Source organism: Nymphaea colorata, chromosome 11, assembly GCF_008831285.2.
Source record: "Nymphaea colorata isolate Beijing-Zhang1983 chromosome 11, ASM883128v2, whole genome shotgun sequence".
In the NCBI taxonomy this organism is placed as follows: Eukaryota; Viridiplantae; Streptophyta; class Magnoliopsida; order Nymphaeales; family Nymphaeaceae; genus Nymphaea; species Nymphaea colorata.
The window spans coordinates 12,087,843-12,109,069 of NC_045148.1; the positions used below are offsets into that span (position 1 = coordinate 12,087,843).

General features: G+C 40.7%; 1 protein-coding gene across 1 annotated transcript in view; it reads right to left on the reverse strand.

The window, feature by feature from the left end:
- Positions 1 to 21,227, reverse strand: part of LOC116264530 (DNA damage-binding protein 1) — an 82,433-nt gene that overhangs the window by 31,446 nt on the left and 29,760 nt on the right. The window contains exons 5-8 of the mRNA XM_031644818.2: positions 18,699 to 18,750; positions 18,449 to 18,511; positions 18,260 to 18,309; positions 2,007 to 2,082 (exon numbers count right to left, since the gene is read on the reverse strand). Coding sequence (XP_031500678.1) covers positions 2,007 to 2,082; positions 18,260 to 18,309; positions 18,449 to 18,511; positions 18,699 to 18,750 — 241 coding nt within the window. The remainder of the gene's footprint in view (positions 1 to 2,006; positions 2,083 to 18,259; positions 18,310 to 18,448; positions 18,512 to 18,698; positions 18,751 to 21,227) is intronic.

A 21,227-nucleotide genomic window follows, 5' to 3' on the forward strand; every position in this document is an offset into this window, starting at 1 on the left:
TATCTCTGTACTTGTTAGAATGAAATGAGAAAAAGAAAAAAGGCGAACTAGAAAGGATTATATAAGCACAATTCAGCGAAAGCACTAGCTACATCACAAATGGAGACAAGAAAATATTTTCTTTAGAAAAGACAAAAAATGCCTCCCATATGTGAGGAGTGTGTTCAGCACAAACAATCAAGACACTCCCCTACACCACCACCACCACCACACACCCCATACCATTATATATATTAGTCTCCCTTGATGGAAAACTAATAAGAAATCAGAAAGACAAAGGTCAACCAGAAGCAGAGAGAATCAGCCTCTCGCATGAATCTCAAAGCAACCACAATATGATACCATGTAAGGTCAAAAGCCCTCTTGCACAATGTGAGAAAAGAAAACTTTCACAATGTCCCCACAGAGCCTATGGGGCACACGCTTATTCTTAATAACAATAGAATTAGGGATATAAAATTATACTCATTAAAATAATAAGAAAATAATTATATCTTCTAAATGTACAACTAAGACAATAGGAAAAGGCCCTTATTTATAGACACAAGAAGATTGATCTAGCCATTAGGAGTGGCCAATGGCCACATCTCTAGCCATTAGACATTTCCAATTGCAAAAACCACCAAAGGATAAGAATGCCCTTTCAGCATTACCTCTATTACAATAACAAACCAGAAATATAGAAAAAGAAGCAGAAAAGAAATTATTTTGCATGAGAAAGAAGAAAACATGTAGATCTACATAACAAAATATACAATGAAGAAAATATACAATAAATATTTACATCAAAAATATATTAAAAATGCATATTAATACTTAAGATAATACATATTTACATATATGTGTCCAGAAGTATGCATGCTTACATACCTACAAAGTATATATATATATATATATATATATATATATATATATAGGAGAATTATATCATGCCATGTGCCGGATAGCTAAAAACTAACAATTCATTGGCAAAAACACCATAAACCTTCATAAAAAGGACTATAAACTGTTGTTCTGCCATAGAGCACTACTAATACCCTGTACTGAATTTTTTTTAATAACAGATTTTAAATTTTTAGCCATCTAGAAACATCCAGCACATCCTATGTATCTAGGATAATTCTATCCTGTTGTGTTCGGTATGTTTCCGGATAACTAAAAACTAAAAATTTGTTGCCAAAAACACTATACGCCTTTGCTAAGATCACTAAAAAGTGTTGTTGTGGCATGCATGTAACCACTATTTTTTAATAACATTTTTTAATTTTAGTCATCTGGCAACATCAAAAAATGACAGGACAGAACTTCCCTATATGTATATGTGTCACACACACATACATATCAACAGGCAAGCCAATCAAAAAGGCTTAGGCAGTCCTATTCTACAAGAAAGAGAAGGAAGTAAAAAAAAGGGGGAAAGGGGGCGCAATGGAGGTTTTGAGACCCCACCACCTCAATGAATATGTTACAGGATAGGACAAACAAAAAACCATAAATTTCTTGAGTTGGAAGTTCCACCACCCAGGTGCCTCAGCCTGCACACTTATCCTACTGCCCAGCACCTAGGCACATTTTACCACAAAGGGCATAAACTAGAACAGGAAAGCGTAATGTGAGAAATCACATACAAGGTCAAATCAATAATGTTATAATTGGTAACTTGCAGGTAAGAAACATTAGCAGAGAAGGTTGTCTAGGTCACACAAATAGGCCAACATCTTCATTAGCACAGAACTTCTGTCGGTCACATAAAGGGGCCAACATCTCCAGGAACTAGACATATAAGTAAAACAGCAAATCAATATGATAGGAATTAGGAGGACACAAAATAGGCAAAGAAAAACACTATCTAATCAATGAAACCACTTGAAAATATTATATATGTATGTATATATATATATATATATATGTATGTATGTATATCAAAGAAGTGAATCCAGAGAAAGGAAGCAGTGACAATCATTGCCTAGAAAACACAAAGGTATGACTAATTGTGAAATTTTTACCTGATAAAGCACTGCAATTGTTGGTTTTGCACAGCCATAAAGAAACTTTATATCCAGAACCTGAAGTTCTTCAAGCCTGATACAACATCCAAATAGGTAAAATAATAAATATTGCACGAAACTCAACCAAGAAAACTTGGAAAAAGGAACATCTTCAGTTGCTACTGCAATATCAATAGGTCCGACAAATGACATGGTGAAATTTGACAAATTACATCAAAACTAGTATCACATCAACATGCCAAGCAATATCTCGTATAAAAAGTTACTTTCAAAACATTGCCCATAAAAACAGAAAGAACTTTCGGCCACCAAAATCATGTAGTAACGAAGGAAGCAGAAAGAGAAAAAATCCACTCGGAACAATTCACAGTCAACTATATGATAATCATCATAAACAACACGGGCACTGCAAAGTGCAAACAATGAATATAGGTTGCAATACAGTGTTTGTAACGTCTGATGACTTCTTGTGGCAGGGCGGACCTAGACCAAGTCCAGATCCAGACCCGTGATGCCACCCGTGTGAAGCATGGCCCGACCGCATGAGCTCTTCCTCTTTTTCGTTGCTTTGAGGTGTAATGAAGAAGAAGAACTTGAGGAGGCATAAGAAGAAGAACAGTGAAGGAGGAGTCAACAAAGCTTGGGAAGGGCAATGAGAAGCTTAGTGGAACAGGCGGAGAAGGCACAGCAGAGAGGTGAGTTCTGTCTCTATCCGACTCGTTCTCTCTCTCTCTCTCTCCCTCAAACGCTCTTCCCCTCTCTGTCTCGTGCTCTCCCTCATCCTCTACTCTCTCCCATCAGTTCTCATCCACCCACACCACTCTCTCTATTCAGTCAAACCTTTCACCGCCTTTTCTGTGTCCTATCTCCCTTCCTCTCCCTCGCACGAACTCTATCTCGGTGAATGCCCCCACACTCTCGAACTCTCTCTGCTCTCCCTCATGCACACACTCCCTCTCTCAGGCGTGTTCTCACTCTCCCTTGCTGGCTCACTCATGATCCCCTCGTATGTGCCTTCTTACACGCACGCATCCTACTACACTCACTCACTCACTCACAGACCCTCAATGCTCAACCGACCGCCTGTTGTCACCCTTGCGCTCCTTCTTCCAGTGACAAAGGTCTGTCGTCGACGGTTGGTTGCTGGCTATGCATTTGGGGTGACTACCAAGGATGCCTACAACTGTGAGGACTCTATAAGAGGGGTGAGTACAGCTAAATAAGCTTATTTTTGTTGGACTTTGCCCTAAAAGTACTGATAATTATCTTAGTGGCATGATGGACTTATATTTTAAGCATTTAGGGAGCATGGTAGAAATGTTGATAATGTTGGGAAGGTTTAGGAGTGCTTTAAGGAACTCTTGATGCATGTTATTGTTGATATGAATATTAAGTAGCTTGTGGGGAAAGAGTACTTATGTTGGTTTGCATGTGAAATTACGATTTCAAAACAGCGATGGAACATGTAAGTTATTAGAGTTCGGACGTATGCTTGGGTGCAATGAAAATGTTCGTTCATGTTGATTTGATTAATTTTATGCTCTTACTAGTGGGCTAGTGTCGACGTCATCGAATTGACAAAGTTCTTATGATTGTTGGGATGACGCCTCAACTAAGAAAGCAAGTTGAGAAACATACTATTGATAGGTTGAATAGAGTTCTTGGAGTTCAAATCGATCAGTCACAACTTCAAAAAAATGGGAAAACTTGTTGGAGGGATCTATGGACTGATTCTACCTTTTGGCACCCTCTTGAGTCTTGAGACAATAACCTATCACTAGATAATCCTATTTCTTACCTAAATAGATTTTAGAGCGAAGTGGATGGAAAAACTTATTACTTTGAATTTTTTGCAGGTAGATCGAGTACGTCGATCAAACCCTGAGCAACAAGATCTGAAGCATGAGGCGATTTTGGGTTTTTGAGGAAGCACGCAACAAGTATGGCGACATTCCAGGCAAATCGCTGCCTGGGGTCAGATATGGAGTGTTCCCAATTCTGGGTTTTCAGGATCGCTGGATCCCATGATTGTATTTTTGTCTGACTGATGTGTGATATGACATGCCTCTTGACATATGAATGTATGTATGAAATTTATTGATTGTGTCGATTAATTGGCTTTACATGCTCCGCGATGGCATAAGCATGCTGCAAATTAAATTGCTTAGGACAGATTGGGCGATGTATTGAGTCAAGTACCCCCTCGACCTCGATTGTGCATTAGGGAGCATCCTGACATCATATTTGCATAGGATAGCTACGAGCCAATTACAGATCCACATTACTCTTTGTGGTTCAGTTAAGTTTTTGTATGAAGTGATCGTTATGGGTTTGCCTATTGTGATTATTATGAGGTTTTCGTCTGCATTGTCGTTGGGTAGTGATTCAATTGAATGGAATTAACATGGTAGAAGTGCCCAAAGTGTGATCTGACTAGCTAAGAGTATTGATTGAATGCGTGAACTTCTTATGAAGGCAATTTGGGATCTGATTGCGCTCGTGAAGTGAACCAACCTCGTGTGATAGCCAATCCTATTGTGAATGTGTTTTCCAAATAATAAATTAAGAAAGAATAATTGGTTGGAGGTCACTGGTTATTGCAATATGTTTTGGATACATCCCGCTCTTGCCACTAGTCTCGCCTGCTCGAAGCGCAAGCGGTGGAAGGCTTCAGAATATCGTTGTGTGATGTGCTTGGAGTGTTGAGCTCTCGCCTTCCCAATCGGAGTGATAGCTACTAAGTCACACAGGTGCCATGCTTTCAGACCCGCACCCACGCCACGGGTGCGGGTGTGACCAGGATTCACACCTAAAGCCAGTCAAAGTGAGTCGGGTGCGGTCAGCAGCACCAGACTATTTTCGTCGTTACGCACGGTCAAACCGCACCATGGACATTTTGGTCCATTTTTGGGTTTTTTTTATTTTTATTTAAGTAAAAATTGATTTAGGGCACGATCGATCGTGCCCTTCCCGCTACTCTTTCTCTCTCTACTGCTCTCTCTCCTCCACTAGCGGCATCCTCTCCGTCATATACCTCCACCGGCAGCATCCTCTCCATCTGGCATCTGCTGCTTTCTCTCTGTCTTCTACATCTACCGGCAACATCTGCTCTCTCTCCGTCCACTTTTCTCTCTCCTCCACCAGTGGTCGCTGCTCTCTCTCTCAAATCAAGTGACAATTTACAGACCATTAGCCTTTTCTTTTTCACTTAGCTTTGGAAGGAAGGTAGCTAGAGTGACGCTCTATTTTTGTGTTTCATGTGTGCGTAGATGGCTCTGCTTTTGTGTTTCTTGTTTCACACAATGCCCTGTTAGCTCTCTTTCTCTCGACAGCAAAGCCAACAAGAAAAAGAAATTACCATAAAATAATCTATGATAATACGAAGCATGGTGGGGCATCTGGATTTTTGTTTCTCGTCATTATACGCACATTAGCCTCGTAATCATCAGTATATATATGTATCACACTTCTGGCATTCACCCCATGGTAGTGGAGGGCGTGTTCTTTTGTACATTTTTCTTTTCCAAAAACTACGTTCAGAATGGCAGAGAAGGCAACACGATTTCTTGTTGAATTGATGATTGATAACAGTATCATGATTTGCAAATTGCAATTTTGATTTTATTATTTGATAATTTTGTGGTTTATAGATCATTTTTTGTCATATATCTTATCTATATATATTATAATAATAAATTAATAATAATAATCAATACCCTCGCCGCACCTAAATTTTTTGAGATGTGTCGCACCAACACCCGCATCCCGCACCTATGTGACGTAGCCTGAGTGGCGTAAGTAAGGTTGAGCAACTCCCATTGGAATTCACACATCTTTAGTTGATTGCTCTGCCGCTGCAACATGAACGGATCCATATTGTTTCAAGCCATCACGGGGGTTGTATCCCAACTGTAGGTCGCACGTGATGTGAACGCGCCTATGTTTTGTACCCACAGGAGCTGTCAATTCATTGAATCGAATGTAAATGAAATAAATGTAAATAAAACGAACGTGAATGAAGTGAATGTGCATGAAATTGAATATGACTAATAAGTGTGTGGAGTGTGACTATTTAGGGTCCCTACGTATTGTGGAATATGGAGGGACTACCATGACAAGTTATGTGACTGCACGTGTATCATGATATCATAGTGATTATGTTTTTTTGTATGTTAGATTCCATATTTGAGCCCTTACCTAGAGGGTTAGGGATTTGCTTGTATGTCATCATACAACGAAGTCATATCCTTCTGTTGTTTATCCTTTTCAGGTTTTGGCGGACCCGATGCAGTAGTTTGATCAGATGGATCCACTCACATCCTGGGGAGATTTTGGGTGTATAGCCACGCCAGTGCGCCATGTTTTGTTCCATTGATGTTTTCTTTTTGTTTAAACATCGATGCTTTGTTTTGTGGACATTATATTTGTGTCAATGATAAACGTGAAGTCATTTTGTATGAACTGATTTTGATACATAAATAGATTATTTGCCCCATTGTCATTTTGATTCACATAACTCCATTTTGATTGTTGTGTCATCGCACCTCGACGTGTTATATCGAAAAAATGGGGGTTAAAAAGACAGGAGTTTAATGCATTTAAAAAACAGAACCTCACGGTTTGGCTGAGCACTTAAGAAAAAGTCTTAACATCCAGCAATAATTTTTATTTTCTCCTGTCTTTTCCCAAAAGACGTATTTTATCGACGTTTTATACGGCCGACTTACATTTAACATATTTATCATGTTTTTTTTAATAAAATGCGATATTTGTGGCAGTGCATAAAACTTAGAAGGTAAAACATTTTGTCAAAAAAGAGGGAACACTAGTTGATGTGTTTTAAGGGTTTAAGGTTTTCAAATTTGGGGGAACATTAGATCCAACTATCCAAGCGATTTCCAATTTTCGATAAGGTTTTCGACCTCAAACTCATTGGTAGAGCAGATCGGCGTCTCTTTGTTTCTGTCGAGCGGCAGCAACATCAAACTTCCGACGGGCTGGTGCATTTTCCAGCACCATGCAGGCCTCCGACAACTACATCCAACCATGCTCGCCTGCTTGTGTTCATTTTCTTTTTTTTTTTTTGTTACGTACTTCTTCTTTTGTTATTGTCTTATTGGTTTCTCTTTTTTTTTTAATTTTTACGAAATTTTAGGATGTTTTAATTTTTTTGAAAATTTACCTTTTTTCGTATTTTTCAAACTCGTTGTATTATACCCAAGAAAAACCTCGTTGTTTAAACTCCGAAACATTATTTGTGAGTATGCTATCTGGATAATACCTATGTTGTCAAGGCGATTGTCTGGTGCCTAGGCGACCCTAAGCAAAAAATGCCAACCATTTTTTCTAATTTTTTTAGTTCTATTAATATGTCAAGTTATTTTGATTAACCATTACTAATATTTAAAATGTGGAGAACAGTAACATTACAAGCATAATCAACTTAAACAACCAAAAATTAATTTTTGACTTTATTGAATATGCAAAACCAATAGAAGAAGTTTAACATTACTCACTCTGTAACGCTCGCTTTTTATTTTGGGTAGGGCTGGAAAGGCTCCAGACCCGGACCCGAGCCTCTCACGCGAGGAGGAGCCCGACGCGAGGGCTCTCCTCCCTTGTCTTCCTCTCGGTCTCCCTCTTGGTTGCCCTCTGAACCGCAAGTAAGCACCCGACGCAGAGAAGAAGAAGGCGAAGGTGTGGTAGTGGCGATGTTCGGGCCGGTGGAGGAAGGGCGACGGCGGCGGCGGCCTTGCACAGGTAAGCCGTCGGTCTCTCCCTCTATCTCCTCTTCTTCTTCTCCCTCGCCCTTCACCGCACCTCTCCCTCTCACTACTAGTTGTCTCTCTCCGTCAGCGTCCTCCTTCTGCCTGCGCTCTCTCTATCTCTGCTCGAGCTCTCTCCCCGTCTATTTTGTCTCCTCCTCTCCATCTCCTCATTTCCCGCTCGATTTCCCCTCTGTTTGTCTCTCTCTCACTGCCTGAACCCTCTCTCTATCAGTCTCCCCCTCTGTCAGCACCCTCTCTCCCGCACGTTCTCCCTCCTGCACAACCCTCTCCCTTCTCTCTCTGTTCGCTTCCTCTCTCCACCGCCAGCCCCTCAACCGACACTCTCCCTCTCTTCACACTCTCTCTCGCTCCCACCTGCCCTATCTCCCTCAACCCAACAACCTATCTCACGGTCGACTGTTTTTTTTTTCTAACGACAGACCCTCCTCTTGCATTCTTTCTCATTGATTTTCACTCTTTTGTCGATGTGGTATTGGATTGCAGCTTGGGGGACGCGTCTTTCTCCTCATAACAAAGAAGGCGTGGGTAATGGCGGCATCGTATGATTTTTGTCGCTAGGATATCAATCGATCACTTGAGGTAGCTGCCGAAAGCATTGCAGCAATTTGGACCAATGTTGTAAAAAGCATATCGTAAGCCGTATCAGTCTGGCTTTAAGATACGTTGTATCGTAAAATATCGTAACGTATCGTAACCGTATCGTATTTTAAAAAAAAAATCAAAAAAAATATAAGAAATTCTATAAAAAATTACCCTATCGTAACTGGATCGTACGTATCGTAATCGTATCGTAACTGTATCGTAGCTATATCGTAACCGTATCGTACGATACGATGCCTGTATCGTAACTATACGATACAAGTGGTATATCGTATCGCATTTTTTAAACACGACGATCCGTATTGTACAATACGGCCCCGTATCGTACGATACGTACAACACTGGTTTGGACACTAAAATTGGGGTGAGCGAGGCTTAATTGAGCCTAGATTGTGGAATATTTGTTGTTGGAGCATGTATAATTATTAATTGAGCATGCTAGACTTGAGATTTGATGTAGTAGAAAGTCTAGGACTATTTTGAGAAGGACGAGGATCTCTATGTATAATTATCTTTTTAGCAAGTTGAGTTAATATTCAAAGCAATTAGGAAGCATGGTTGAAATTGTGATGATCTGGAGAAGGTTCAGAACCGTGTTAGCGAACTCGTGAAGTATGCTTTTGTTGATGTGCATGCACGTCGTTTGTTGGGAATAATAGGTATGTTAAGAAGACGCCTCAACTAAGGAACCAAGGGAGAAACATATTAGTGATTGGTTCAAATCGAAAACGTGGAGCTTAACTTAAATCATTCGGTGACAACTTCAAAGAGTTGGGAAGAGGCCTATTGGAGGGCTTTGTGGGTCGACACTAACCATCGACACCCTCTTGAGGCAATGACATGCCTCAATGATTATGTTTCATATTTGTTTAAATTATAAAGCGAAGCGAGTAGTGAACTTATCGTTTGATTGTGTTTGCAAGTACACCGGGCACGTCCAGTAGACCTTGAGCGAGCAGATTTGAAGCCTGAGGCATTTTGAATATTCTGGCGACGTGCGACTAATATGGCGGCATTCCAAGCAAATCCCTCCGTGGGGCCAACTTTTGGGATGTGTGTTTTTAGGATCGTTGGATCCTAGTTGGATCCTATGATTGTGATGTGATTGAATGGTCGTGATGTAATGGAGTGAATGTATGCATGTGATTAATTTGTTGTGAGATAAGTTTTATTGAAAATTTCTATAAGTCTTGTTTTGAAAATTACTTTGCAATTGTATGTACATGCTAGAAATGATAACTGTTTAGGATAGGTGAGGTGGGGTATCGAATCGAGTATCTCCTCGACCCCGCTTGTGCATTAGAAAGCATCATAGAATGATAATTGCATAGTACAGCTATGAGACAATCACGGATCGAAACTACTCTCCGAGGTTCGATTAAGTTTTGAAAGATATGATTGATGTGATGAGTTATGTGAATGTTATAATATTTCGTATGCATTGCCATGGGCGTGATACAAATGAATGAAATTGAAGGGTAGTTGTACCTGTAATGTTATGACGACTAGCTAAGCATGTTAATTATATGTGTAGCCCTATGTGGAGGCATTTGAAGGTATGGGTGGTGCACTCGTAGAGTGAACCAGCCTCATGGGCTAGCCAGTCATTTTGTATGTGTTTTCATAATGTTAAGAAAGAATAAGAGATGAGAGGCCAGTGGGTTGTTGCGATGTGTTTGGAAGACGTTTCGCCTTTGCCAATGGTCTCGCCTGTTTGGAGCGCAGGCGGTGCAAGGCCCCAGGGTATTGCTGTGTGATGTGCTTGGACAGTTGGGCCCCCGCCTTCCCAAACTGGGTGTCCTAGAGAAGACTGAGTATCTCTTCTTAGAATTCACACATACAGGGACGAGTGCTCTACCGTTGCAGCGGGAATGGATCCATATAGTTTCGGGACAAACGGAGGTTGTCTCCCGGCTGTAGGCCGCCCGCGGTGTACATATGTCTGTGTTTGCACCCACAGAAACTATCAATTCACTAAAGCAAAATGTAAATGAAAAGAATGGAAATGTGAATGAAGTGAATATGCATGAAGTGAATGTGATTATGAAATATGTTGAGTGTGGCCACTGAATGGCCTTTGCATGTCGTGTTATATGTGAGAAGCCTCTTGACAAGTCATGTGACTGTATACCTTATCACGACATGATAGTGATTTGTTTTTGAAATTGTTATATCCCACATTTGAGCCCTTACCTTGAAGGGTTAGGGATTTACCTGGCTTGTTGTTATACTGGCGAAGGATAAGCCTTCTGTTGTTTTTATTTTTCAGGTTTTGGTGGACCCAGGGCAGCAGGCTGATCAGATGACTCTACTCACATCCTACTGGGGAGTTTTGGGTCTATTGTAGTGTTGGGGCGTCTTGTTTTAGTCAAATTGATGTCTTGTTTTTGTTAGACATCAATGTTGCACATTGAGGGCATTTTTGTCTTATGTATTATTGAGAAGTATGACGTGATTTTTGTATGAACTGAAAATTGTTATAAATGAAAATTATCTCACTGTTTTGAATTGCATAGCTCATTTCCTTTTAAATCGTTGTGTCGTTGCACCTCAATGTTTTATGTTTTTTTTTTAAAAAAAAGGTTATTTGAGGTCAAAGGGTTAGGGTGTGACACACTAAATATAATCTAATACAAAAAACAAAATGTCAAAAACAATAACAATAACAATAGTATTACTGGTTGGGTCTAAATGTACTAGCAACCATATAAGTACACAACAGTAACAATACATATTAGATCCTAGCACCACGCTGCGGCCAACCGGTAGTGTGGCAGAGAGCAGCAAGGCACGCCGAGTTACAACTGCAGTACTTGAGTGTGTTGTGGAGGGCGACAAAATGCCAAGGGAGGTTACGGAGTTTGAGCAGATGGAGACAGATGGCCAGCATTCGAGGGAGGTTAAGCAGGAGAGTCAGGGCAGGGAAGACGAACCCGGACCCGGACCCGGTAGAGAACAAATCAGTCTGAATGTTGAAACCAATCCCAAGCATGACGAAGCAGCCTAGGGCGAACCTAGGCAAGTGCAACGGCTAAACCCAGCAGCTTAGGACTAACCTAGGCGGGTGCAAGCCGAAAGGCAGCAAGTCAGACGAGTCTGGGCAAAACCCAAACAAGTGGAGTCAGACCTACCAGTCCGAGTGGCTTGGCACAGCCCATACGGGCGCATCTCATCTTTGTTTATGTGCTTTTGCTTTTGTTTTGTACCATCTCGGGTTGGGACACTAAATGAACTGATACGTCTTAAGAACTATTTAAACTTTGTGTTAAAAGAAAACCCTAGATCGATGTTAATGAAGTTTTGAGGTTTTGATCTCTCATCTTGCTCTCTTACTTTGACCGACAGTTGCCGGAATCTTCCATTGAAACCGACGGCCCTCTCCTCCTCCTCCTTCCTCGTCTCTATCTTCTTCTCCCTTTTATCCACGGCCGAACAGAACTAAGGATCGAAGATCGTAGGGAGCGGCTGTCGGCAACCCCTCTAGCATGTTTATACGACGCACTTCCCAACCAGCAAGCAAAGTTCGACTTCTGATGCATTCTCCCTATCCCCAAGGGAGTTTAGAGGCCAATTTCGACATATGGTACAGCAGCTTAGGAGATCTATGCCCGTAGTCCTGGCAGACGCTTCCCAAGCGGCAACGACGACCGGCGACCCTAAGACTAAGGCAAGCAACTGAACCTCTCCTCGGTGCTTTCCTCCTAGGGTTGTGTTTGGGCAGATCTAGGCAATAACATCGCTAACACATTTTTCATCCCGTCCTAGAACTAACAAAGGTGTTGATCAGGTGTTTGTGGCCTAGATCTCGGATTTACCAAGGAAGAAAGGCAAAGTTAGATCGGCGCATTCATCCGTCCGACTGGCGGATGTCTAACACCGGTCATCTTGAATGGAGAACTTGGTTAAATCAAATCCTCCCTGACCGCCTACACTCACTCATTGCGTATTCACTTGTGGACAAGGAAGTTTGGGGAGTTCAACATCCGATTCGACGGCGTTTTGACAGCATTCACATATCCATCGGACTGTTTTTGGCCGCAAGGAAGGCGACTGTTTTGGGATCGATTCCCGGAGCTCCAATGTTGATCTAAGGCTGGCTTCTTCCCAGTTCATACGGACCAAATTCGAGGAGTCTTTCGTCGCATTTTGAGCCAAATCGGAACCATTTCGAAGATGTTTCAGCCCACGGCAAGATTCAAGTGTTTATGCGGTAGGGCTAAACTAGCCGAAACTTGCCCACCAGCAGCGGTTTCCCCAATTTTCGTTAGAACTTTGGGTTTTTCATGAGATCTGGTGACATTTTCAGCATTACCCTTCGTGGAATAATTGATTTATATTCTCGGTTTGACATGGTTTGCCCTTTTGGTAATTTGGCGAGGAGGACTTGGCGCCCATTTGGAAAGGTGGATCTAATTACCGAATTTGTGGAGGAGGAAATTGCCCATGCCAGCCCACTCTCAAGCTGTTATCCCCTCCTCCCACACGTGGAACTTGCTGCTAGGTTGTGGTCAAAAAAAGGAAGGAGAACCACTACGAACGTGGACGTGATTGGGACCGGATTTGCGAATCAAAAATGCAGGTTCCTAGCGACGGTTTTGGGAAGATAGGCGCGGAAGTTACCACGCCCAAAAAGGAAGATCATGGCGCCGAATTAGGAGGAGATCCTCGGCACCTTCCACTCCCAAAAAGTAAGGCCGAGCTCGCCGGATTTGGAGGAGTTTGAATGAGGAATACCACACCAAAAAGGAAAGCCCTCAACCGAGTTTGAGGGAGGAGGCTCATGCATGCCAGGTCGTCCTTCCTCTGTAATCGTCCTTGCCTCCCCCATTACGCTACAAAGGATTGGGGTTTAATTAGTCCTCCAGTGACTTCCCTCTACATCCGCCATCTCCCTTTACTTCTTGCTGATTTATTTGAACTTGATTCGCTTCGACTGTGTTGGCAAGAAACAGCGAGTGCTCTCCGCTTACACGGCTTGGTGTGACCGTGACCGGACATCAAAGAGTTGCTGCAATACTGGGGAGCAACCTTGCTGTTGGACATCACCCTCGGTCTCTTTTGTTGTTTTGACGCCGGGCTAGCCCCGGTAGGTGAGAAACTAATCACGCTACAGCAGCGGGGTGGGCCCGTTTGTTTTGAAACCCGGCCTTTGGCCCTCGCAACCGTCTGTGACTCCTCTAAGGCACGAGGGCTAGGAACACAGCCACGGGTTGCCAAGACCACCTATGGGTTTGGGGAATGGTTTGGCCGATTAAGCATGTATGACAGGATGGTTTGGTTGTGAACGATGTGCATAGTTTGTTGAGTGAGGAGGGTTATTTTGTATCGCGTGCGGTTGTACCAGACTCACACCCTCCTAGTGCCCATCATGAGTTCTGAACACCTTCCTAGTGTCCATCATGAGTTTTGAACGTCGTCTTGTGGATATCTCCTAGAAGGGCATCACTAAGAACTCATAGTGTTCATCATGAGTTCTGAAAGCTATCTTGTCTATATCTCCTTCTTCCATGCGTATCTGATGGTAACCGGCCCTCAAATCCAGCTTGGAGAAGACTGAGGCCCTTATCAACTCGTCAAGAAGTTCATCTATGTGAGGGATAGGATGACGGTCCTTCACTGTCGCATCGTTCAATGCTCTATAATCGATGCAAAACGTCCAGGTATTGTCCTTCTTCTTTACAAGAAGGACGAGAGAAAGGACTATTCCTGGGGCGAATGATGCCGCTATCCAGCATTTCCTTGACCAGTCTCTCGATCTCAATCTTCTGAGCATAGCCATATCTATAGGGTCTGACGTTCACCTGTTCAGACTCCTTGGTCAACACTATCCGATGGTCATATGCCCTCTGAGGTGGTAGCCCTTTGGTCTCGCCAAACACATCCTCGAATTCTCCCAAAACATGTTGTATCTCCTCTGGTATTTCCTCCTTTTGTTTCCCCATGGAAACAATATCCCATCGACCTCTGATATGGGTTTCAAATCTGAACTCGACTTATTTGGATCGGGTTGGGCCATGGATGGAGAAGGCTGCTCCTCCTCATCCTCACTATCGTCGATCACCTCAAAGAGTTGGGGGTGCTTGCACTTATGGCCCTTTTCCCATTTTTCGTTGCATGTAAAGCATAAGCCCTTCTGGATCCTTTCTTCCCTATCATTTCGATTGATGTAAGTTGGCACATGGTCGCAGTATACCAGTTTGGGCTCCTCCTTTTTGAATGTTGGAGGTGTCCTCATAGGTGCTACCTTGTTCTTATTTATCTTATTTGTTTCGTAGGATTTGCATAGAGTGTACAATCGACGGTTCTTCTCTTCAATGGTGCGGACTCTGGCAAAACAATCGACCAATTCTGTGGGATTTTGAGATAGCATTTCTATGTGTATCTCTTCTTTCAGACCTCCAATGAAGGGCCCAATCAAGGCCTTGGTTGGCCAATCCTGAACCATACATGCCAAGTTCTCAAACATACTTTGGTATTCTTGTACTGTCGTGGTTTGTTTGAGATCTTTTAGATCAACATTAAAGTTGGTGAACGAAGAATCAATTGAAATTAAGCTGAAGAAAATAGGTTGCTCCATTATGTCGGATGGATGGACCAATACACGGGCAAGAACACTTGTGAATTTTCTTGTTTATTGCCCTAAATGTACAATGTTTTTGAAACCTCTTGATTTATCTTATGTTCCTAAGACTGTTGAGATTTTGTTCAATATTTTGATAATGTCATGCAAGAGGTTGAACCTGCAAACATTGTACAGTTTGTTAAAGATAACGCTACAAATTATAGAGCTATAGGGGATATGTTATTTCAAAAGTATAGAACATTTTATTGCAGTATATGTGCCACACATTGTGTTAATCTAACGATTCAAGATCTTAGTGAGATGTATGATATGAAATCAATAGTTGACAAATGCCAAGAGATTACAAAGTTTATCTATAGTCATGCATATGTATCGAGTTTGATGAGAAAATTTACAAAGGGAGTTGAATTAATACGACCTGCACAAACTAGTTTTACCACAATGTATTGACTGTGCAGAGTATAATGAAACAAAGAACTCTGTTGAGGCAGATGTTCTTTAGTGAAGAATGGGCTGCATATGCACATGCTCTTAAAAGAAAATCTTCTTTAGTTGTGCATATTATATTTAATAACAAATTTTGGGAATCATGTGTGAAGGTATTGAAGGACTGTGTTCCATTAATTAGAGTCCTCAGGTTAGCTGACACTGAGGATAGACCTTCCATAGGGTACTTATATGAAGTTATGGATAAAGCAAAAGAGACAATTCGCGACAACTTGAAATAGAAGAAAAAGTGATATATGCCCATATGAAATATTATAGATAAAAGGTGAACTGGATAGGTTCGTCAACCTCTTCGTGCAGCAGCTTACTATTTAAATCCTGCAATTAGATTTTCTACTACATTTAAAAAGGACAGAGGAGTCATGCATGGTTTGTTAAATTGTGTTGAAGTGTCAGTGATAGATTCTAGAGCACAAGATGTTGTGCACAATGAGTTGGATCTTTATGATAATTGTATAGGAGACATGGGAATAAGCATAGCCATTCGAGCCAGGACAACCATGCATCCAGGTAAATACATAGAAATTTTTAATTTACTTTGCATTTGTTACCTTTGATTCTTTTTTGTTGTTTTACATATCTGTTTTATTTTTGTTTAGATTTGTGGTGGAATAGGTTTAGGCATGATTGTCCAAACCTAGGACTTTTGCAATTAAAGTCCTCGGTCAGACATGCAGTGCTAGTGGATGCGAAAGGAATTGAAGTGTTTTCCAACATATCCACAACAAGAAAATGAATAGGCTCAAACATAAAAGGTTAAATGATCTTGTATTTGTTCGATATAATATGAGGTTGAAAGTTGAAACAAGGTAATACAGCATTACAGCTTAATATTTACATTTGTTTCATAATGTATATATATATATATATATATAGATATATAGATAGATACAAGAGGATCTCCAAATTCATGAAAATGAAGATGAAGAAGAAGATGGAGATGAAGGTGAAGATGAGAATGAAGATGATGAAGATTATGAATGAGAGTTGAGAGATTTCATATGTATTGACATTGAACATCTTCACAATTTCATGATCATCTTGTGATGTAATACATAACATTTAAAACTTGTTTTGATGTGTTATCTCATAGACTTATGTACCTTATGACTTACAAATGTGGCTATGAAATTATGATATACATTATCTGTGGCTATGAAATTATGTTATATATTATGTTATGTTATGTTCCTTGTTGTGCTTTCTAGAATGATATTGTTATAAATTATGATGTTTATGAATGATGAATCATAACTTTATAGCAATAATAAGTCTTATCATTATGTAAAACATGTTTTTTATGAAGAATATATTATTCTTGATTTTCATTGATTTTTTATGATTCTTTCGGAATTTTTTTTATTTTTTCTGATTAAATTTAAAAAAAAAATACAATACGGTTACAATACTTTACGATATTGTATGATACAACGTATCATAAAGCCAAACCGATACAGCTTATAATACGCTTTTTACAACATTGCATATTAGTACATATCCATACTAACGTACACATAACACACAATACTATATATTATATAACAGGCTAACAGTATATACATATAATAGGTTGGTATATACATATAACACGTATTACAATACATATAAGAGGAATAACAAATTTAACATAATAGTATATACATATAAGTTTATAACAGGTATAACATATTAACAATATATATAACTATATAAGTATGCAACATAACCATATTAATATATACATATAACAGGAATGAGGTATTCCAATAATATATAACAGATAACAGTATATACATATAATAGTATACATATAACAGCATAATCAACATGCAATACATAAAAATATGTAAACAGCACAAAATAAAGTACATACATGTAAGCAATACAAAATAAAGTACATAACAAGATATACTCAATTAAGAAACTTTAATTGAAAGGGAATGTGACTTTTCACTCTCCCATGGACTAAGAGTGAAAGCACCTAGGTTGGTGCCTAGCCCAGCCTAGGTGCCAACACATAACCCGTCACCTAAGTGGCGGACTTACGCAACAGGTATGGACTCACGTTTAGTCCATGCCTAAGCATGGCCGAGGCGAGGCCTTAAAAACATAAGATAATACAAAAAATGCAAAGTATTTATAGGACTGAGAAGACTTGACCGAGGTAGGGGGGAAGAAGTGATCAATGCATCTGTACACATGACAGCATCAGCACATAAATGATTTCTCTCACGTATTAAAAGTATATAAATTCCACTGAGGAAGGAAAAAGTCCTCGCGCTTATAAACTGTATCCCTGGATTCAAGATCTAGAAAGGGATGTTAAAACATTAGAAATTCTGAATTAATCTGATAACTAGAAAACTGGTTTAAAGTTGTTGAACATTATTCAGTTATGCTTTTGCTGTTTTCATGGTCAAAAGAGAAAAATGTGTACAACCACACTGTTTAAGATTACGATTAGGGTTCCTGTTGTGCTGATGATGAAAAAGTATTTAGTATTATCAAGAAGTAGGATAGCATGTCTCAGCAAGATCTATAAGAATCTTGATGAAAATCAGCAACTGCAGCCTGTGCATAGCAAGTTTTCAAGGTGGCCTATAAGAAAAATCAAAAGAGCCAAGGAAACGACATGTCAAGATTATTTACAAATCACATGGCATTGGTGGGTAAATATGGACACAAAGTTCATTATTTACATACCACATGGTAGTGGTTCATATAAACTACTTTGTGATGACTTTAACCAGAAGACAACAGGTAAGAGTATGCATAAGCTTAAAGCTGAATACCTTATATTGAACGCTTCTTTAAGTTGGCCTTTATTATCAAACGGTATTACCTGATAAAAAATTGCTAAAACATCAAATAATCCACATAGTACATATATGATCAAATGAATGGAGTATAAATGAAGCAGAATGCCAGAGACAGCTTCATTGCGTATAGATGATACAAAGCACACAGTCGTACAACACTACCTTAAATAGTCCATCATAAAGATGGAGACCAATCAATCTACAATCAGGATCAATTATGCCAATCTACAAAAGGAAAACAAGATATTTTAGTATGAACAACTCTGATAGATCACCTGCTTCATTCAACAAAAGATAGCAATGAAACCTATAAATCTCTGTATAGCTTAAAGCCTTAAACACTGGAATATATAAAAATTAACTAACAAATTCAAATAGCAACGTATGCATTGAACAAGTCCCTAAAACAAACCTGCCCATTATCTGTAGGGCGGCCTATTCGATCTGAGACATCCCCCATCGCTCTACACATTTTATGCATGAAAAGGAAGAAAAGAGAAACAATAAGCATTTATTAACATAATATGAGTTAAGAATACACTTAAAATAATGTCGATGGTATACTGGGTAAGTTTAAACAAAAAAAATGCACCTATTTAACATTCTAAACAAGTTGAGAATTGGGATAGCTTGTCAAAAGAGAGAGAGACCATCCTGATAAGCTTTACACCAGTTGCGACAGAAAGTAGTTACAATTTCTCTTAAGTGTGTACAAGGATTTTGGGTTACACAGCAATCTTGGGATATGGATACTCACAAGCAAACACCTTAACGCATCATAGATCAGAACCAGATGGATCTGATCTAATCTTTTTTTAAGTTCCTCTTTTCTATGTTTCAGCATCCACCTTTTGTGAACCTAAAATTCACTTATCTTCCATCAAGATGCTGGGTCACACCAGAAACATCCCTGGATTGACTAGCGACCACATCTGGTGGCTGACGTGTGGTGACTAGAAAAGACCCACCAATGTCGAAATCTTACTCCCAAGATCTCTTGAGGAAGACTAAAAATCAAAAACCTAAACAAATTATACAAATGATCTATCCGGCCGGACAGGACCTCGACGCAAAAACCCGTAGGACAAGGGGTACAAGTAGGGGTATTCCTAACCCGAGGTCTTGCTAACTACTACAATAAAGAAGGGTAGGCCAGTACAACCGCAAACAATACACAAAATCACTCACAACTCACTCACAAACCATAAGCAAACCACAATCTAAACGCACAAACCACACCCAATCCCTAGGTAGGCTTGCTGCCCTGCGGTAGTGTCCTTGGCCGTGAGCCTTAGAGAGACTGCGAGAGACAGTGTGGTCGTACCCGGGCTAAAATCAAAGCATGAATTTACTCCCAAACCCAACGTACTACAAAGGGGGTGAGAACACGATACCTGCCAAGCTTGGCTTGGCGTAAACCAGCAAGGTGCCCCGGGGTGAAATCCGATTCCCCGGGTATTGCAGCTACGAGGAGGAGGCGACCGATGGAGAAGGGTCACGCCGAGGGTGAACGATTGCTCGAACTCCTTCAGCCTTCCCGGTATGAAACCAGCCTCTCAACCTATGGGTGTTTACGTAGGAAGGCACCGGATTCAATGGATGTTGTCGTGGGGTAAAACGTGGACTGATCGGAGACGACGTGCGCCGGAGTTTGCTGGTTTCCTTCAGCCGTGATCCTTAGGTCGACTTGGTTGATAAAGAATAAGAAAAAGGAGGAGAAAGGAGGAATGACCTTCGGTTCTAGAGGGTTGAACGCCGTCGAAATCGCCGGATTCCACCAAGGAGGTTGGAAAAGAGGTTGAAGGCCTTGCAAAGAAGGGGAAGCAAGGGGGAGATGAGAGAATCACCGTGGGAGAAGGGAGACCTGTGAGGGAGAAGAAAACCTCCACGGGAGAGGGGAGGCTCGTGAGGGGGAAGGGAAAACCACCGCAGAAGAGGGGAGGCTCGCAAAAGGGTGAGAAGAGAACTCAAGAGGAGAGGGAGAGAATTCAACAAATGAACTCAAAACTTCTTCGTTCCATGCTCATGAAGTTGTGAGTTGCCCCGGAATCGAGGAGGACAACCACTTTTCTTCCTTTAATTTTGCCCACAATTCCCATTGCATTCGGCCGATGGGGATCCATCATTGAATGATAAGCCCCCTCTTGCTCTGGCTTGGGTTCACGGGTGGCTTGTGGTTCGGGGGAGTCCTTTTCTTCTTCTAGGGAGTCCGATTCTCCCTCTGACTTGCTTTCACTTTCACTGTCGCTCTCTATTATTTCAAAGACGCGTGTAAACTTGCACTTATGATTCGGATCCTATTTTTCCTTACATTTGTAGCACAGGATTTTGTGTCTCATCTCTTCACGTTCTTGGCTAGTGATGTAAGTCACTGGTGGCTTACGAAAGGCGGACCTAGCCTCTTCTTTCTTCACATAAGGAGCTTTGAATGGAGCTCCTTTCTCACGATACCCCTCAGTTTTCCTTCACTTTTTCAAGGCTCTTTTTTGCAAGTTTCTCTCTATAATTCTGGCCATTGCGAAACATTCTCCCAAATCCGTAAATCGCTGACTTTGTCCATGGGAGATTTTTCTCCAAGATAAAAAGAGCTTTCCTGTTTGAAGAAAAAAAAATGTTGTTTTCTTTTTATCAATTTTTTATTGTTATTTTTTTTTACAAATAAAATGAACCTTCGGTAATATCCAGTTAAACCGAGGAAGCCTCTAAGTCCCTTAAGATCATTAGGCAGTGGCCATTTATCCATGGCATGAAGTTTTTCAGGGTTTGCCCGTACCCCTTCTCGGGTTACGATATGCCCGAGGTGTCCAATGGAAGATTGTCCAAAGCTACATTTGGACATCTTCACGTAAAGCTGATGTTCCCTTAAGATCTAAAGTGTTTTAGCGAGGTGCTCAACATGTTGTGCTTCATTCTGGCTGTAGATCAAAATATCATCGAAGAA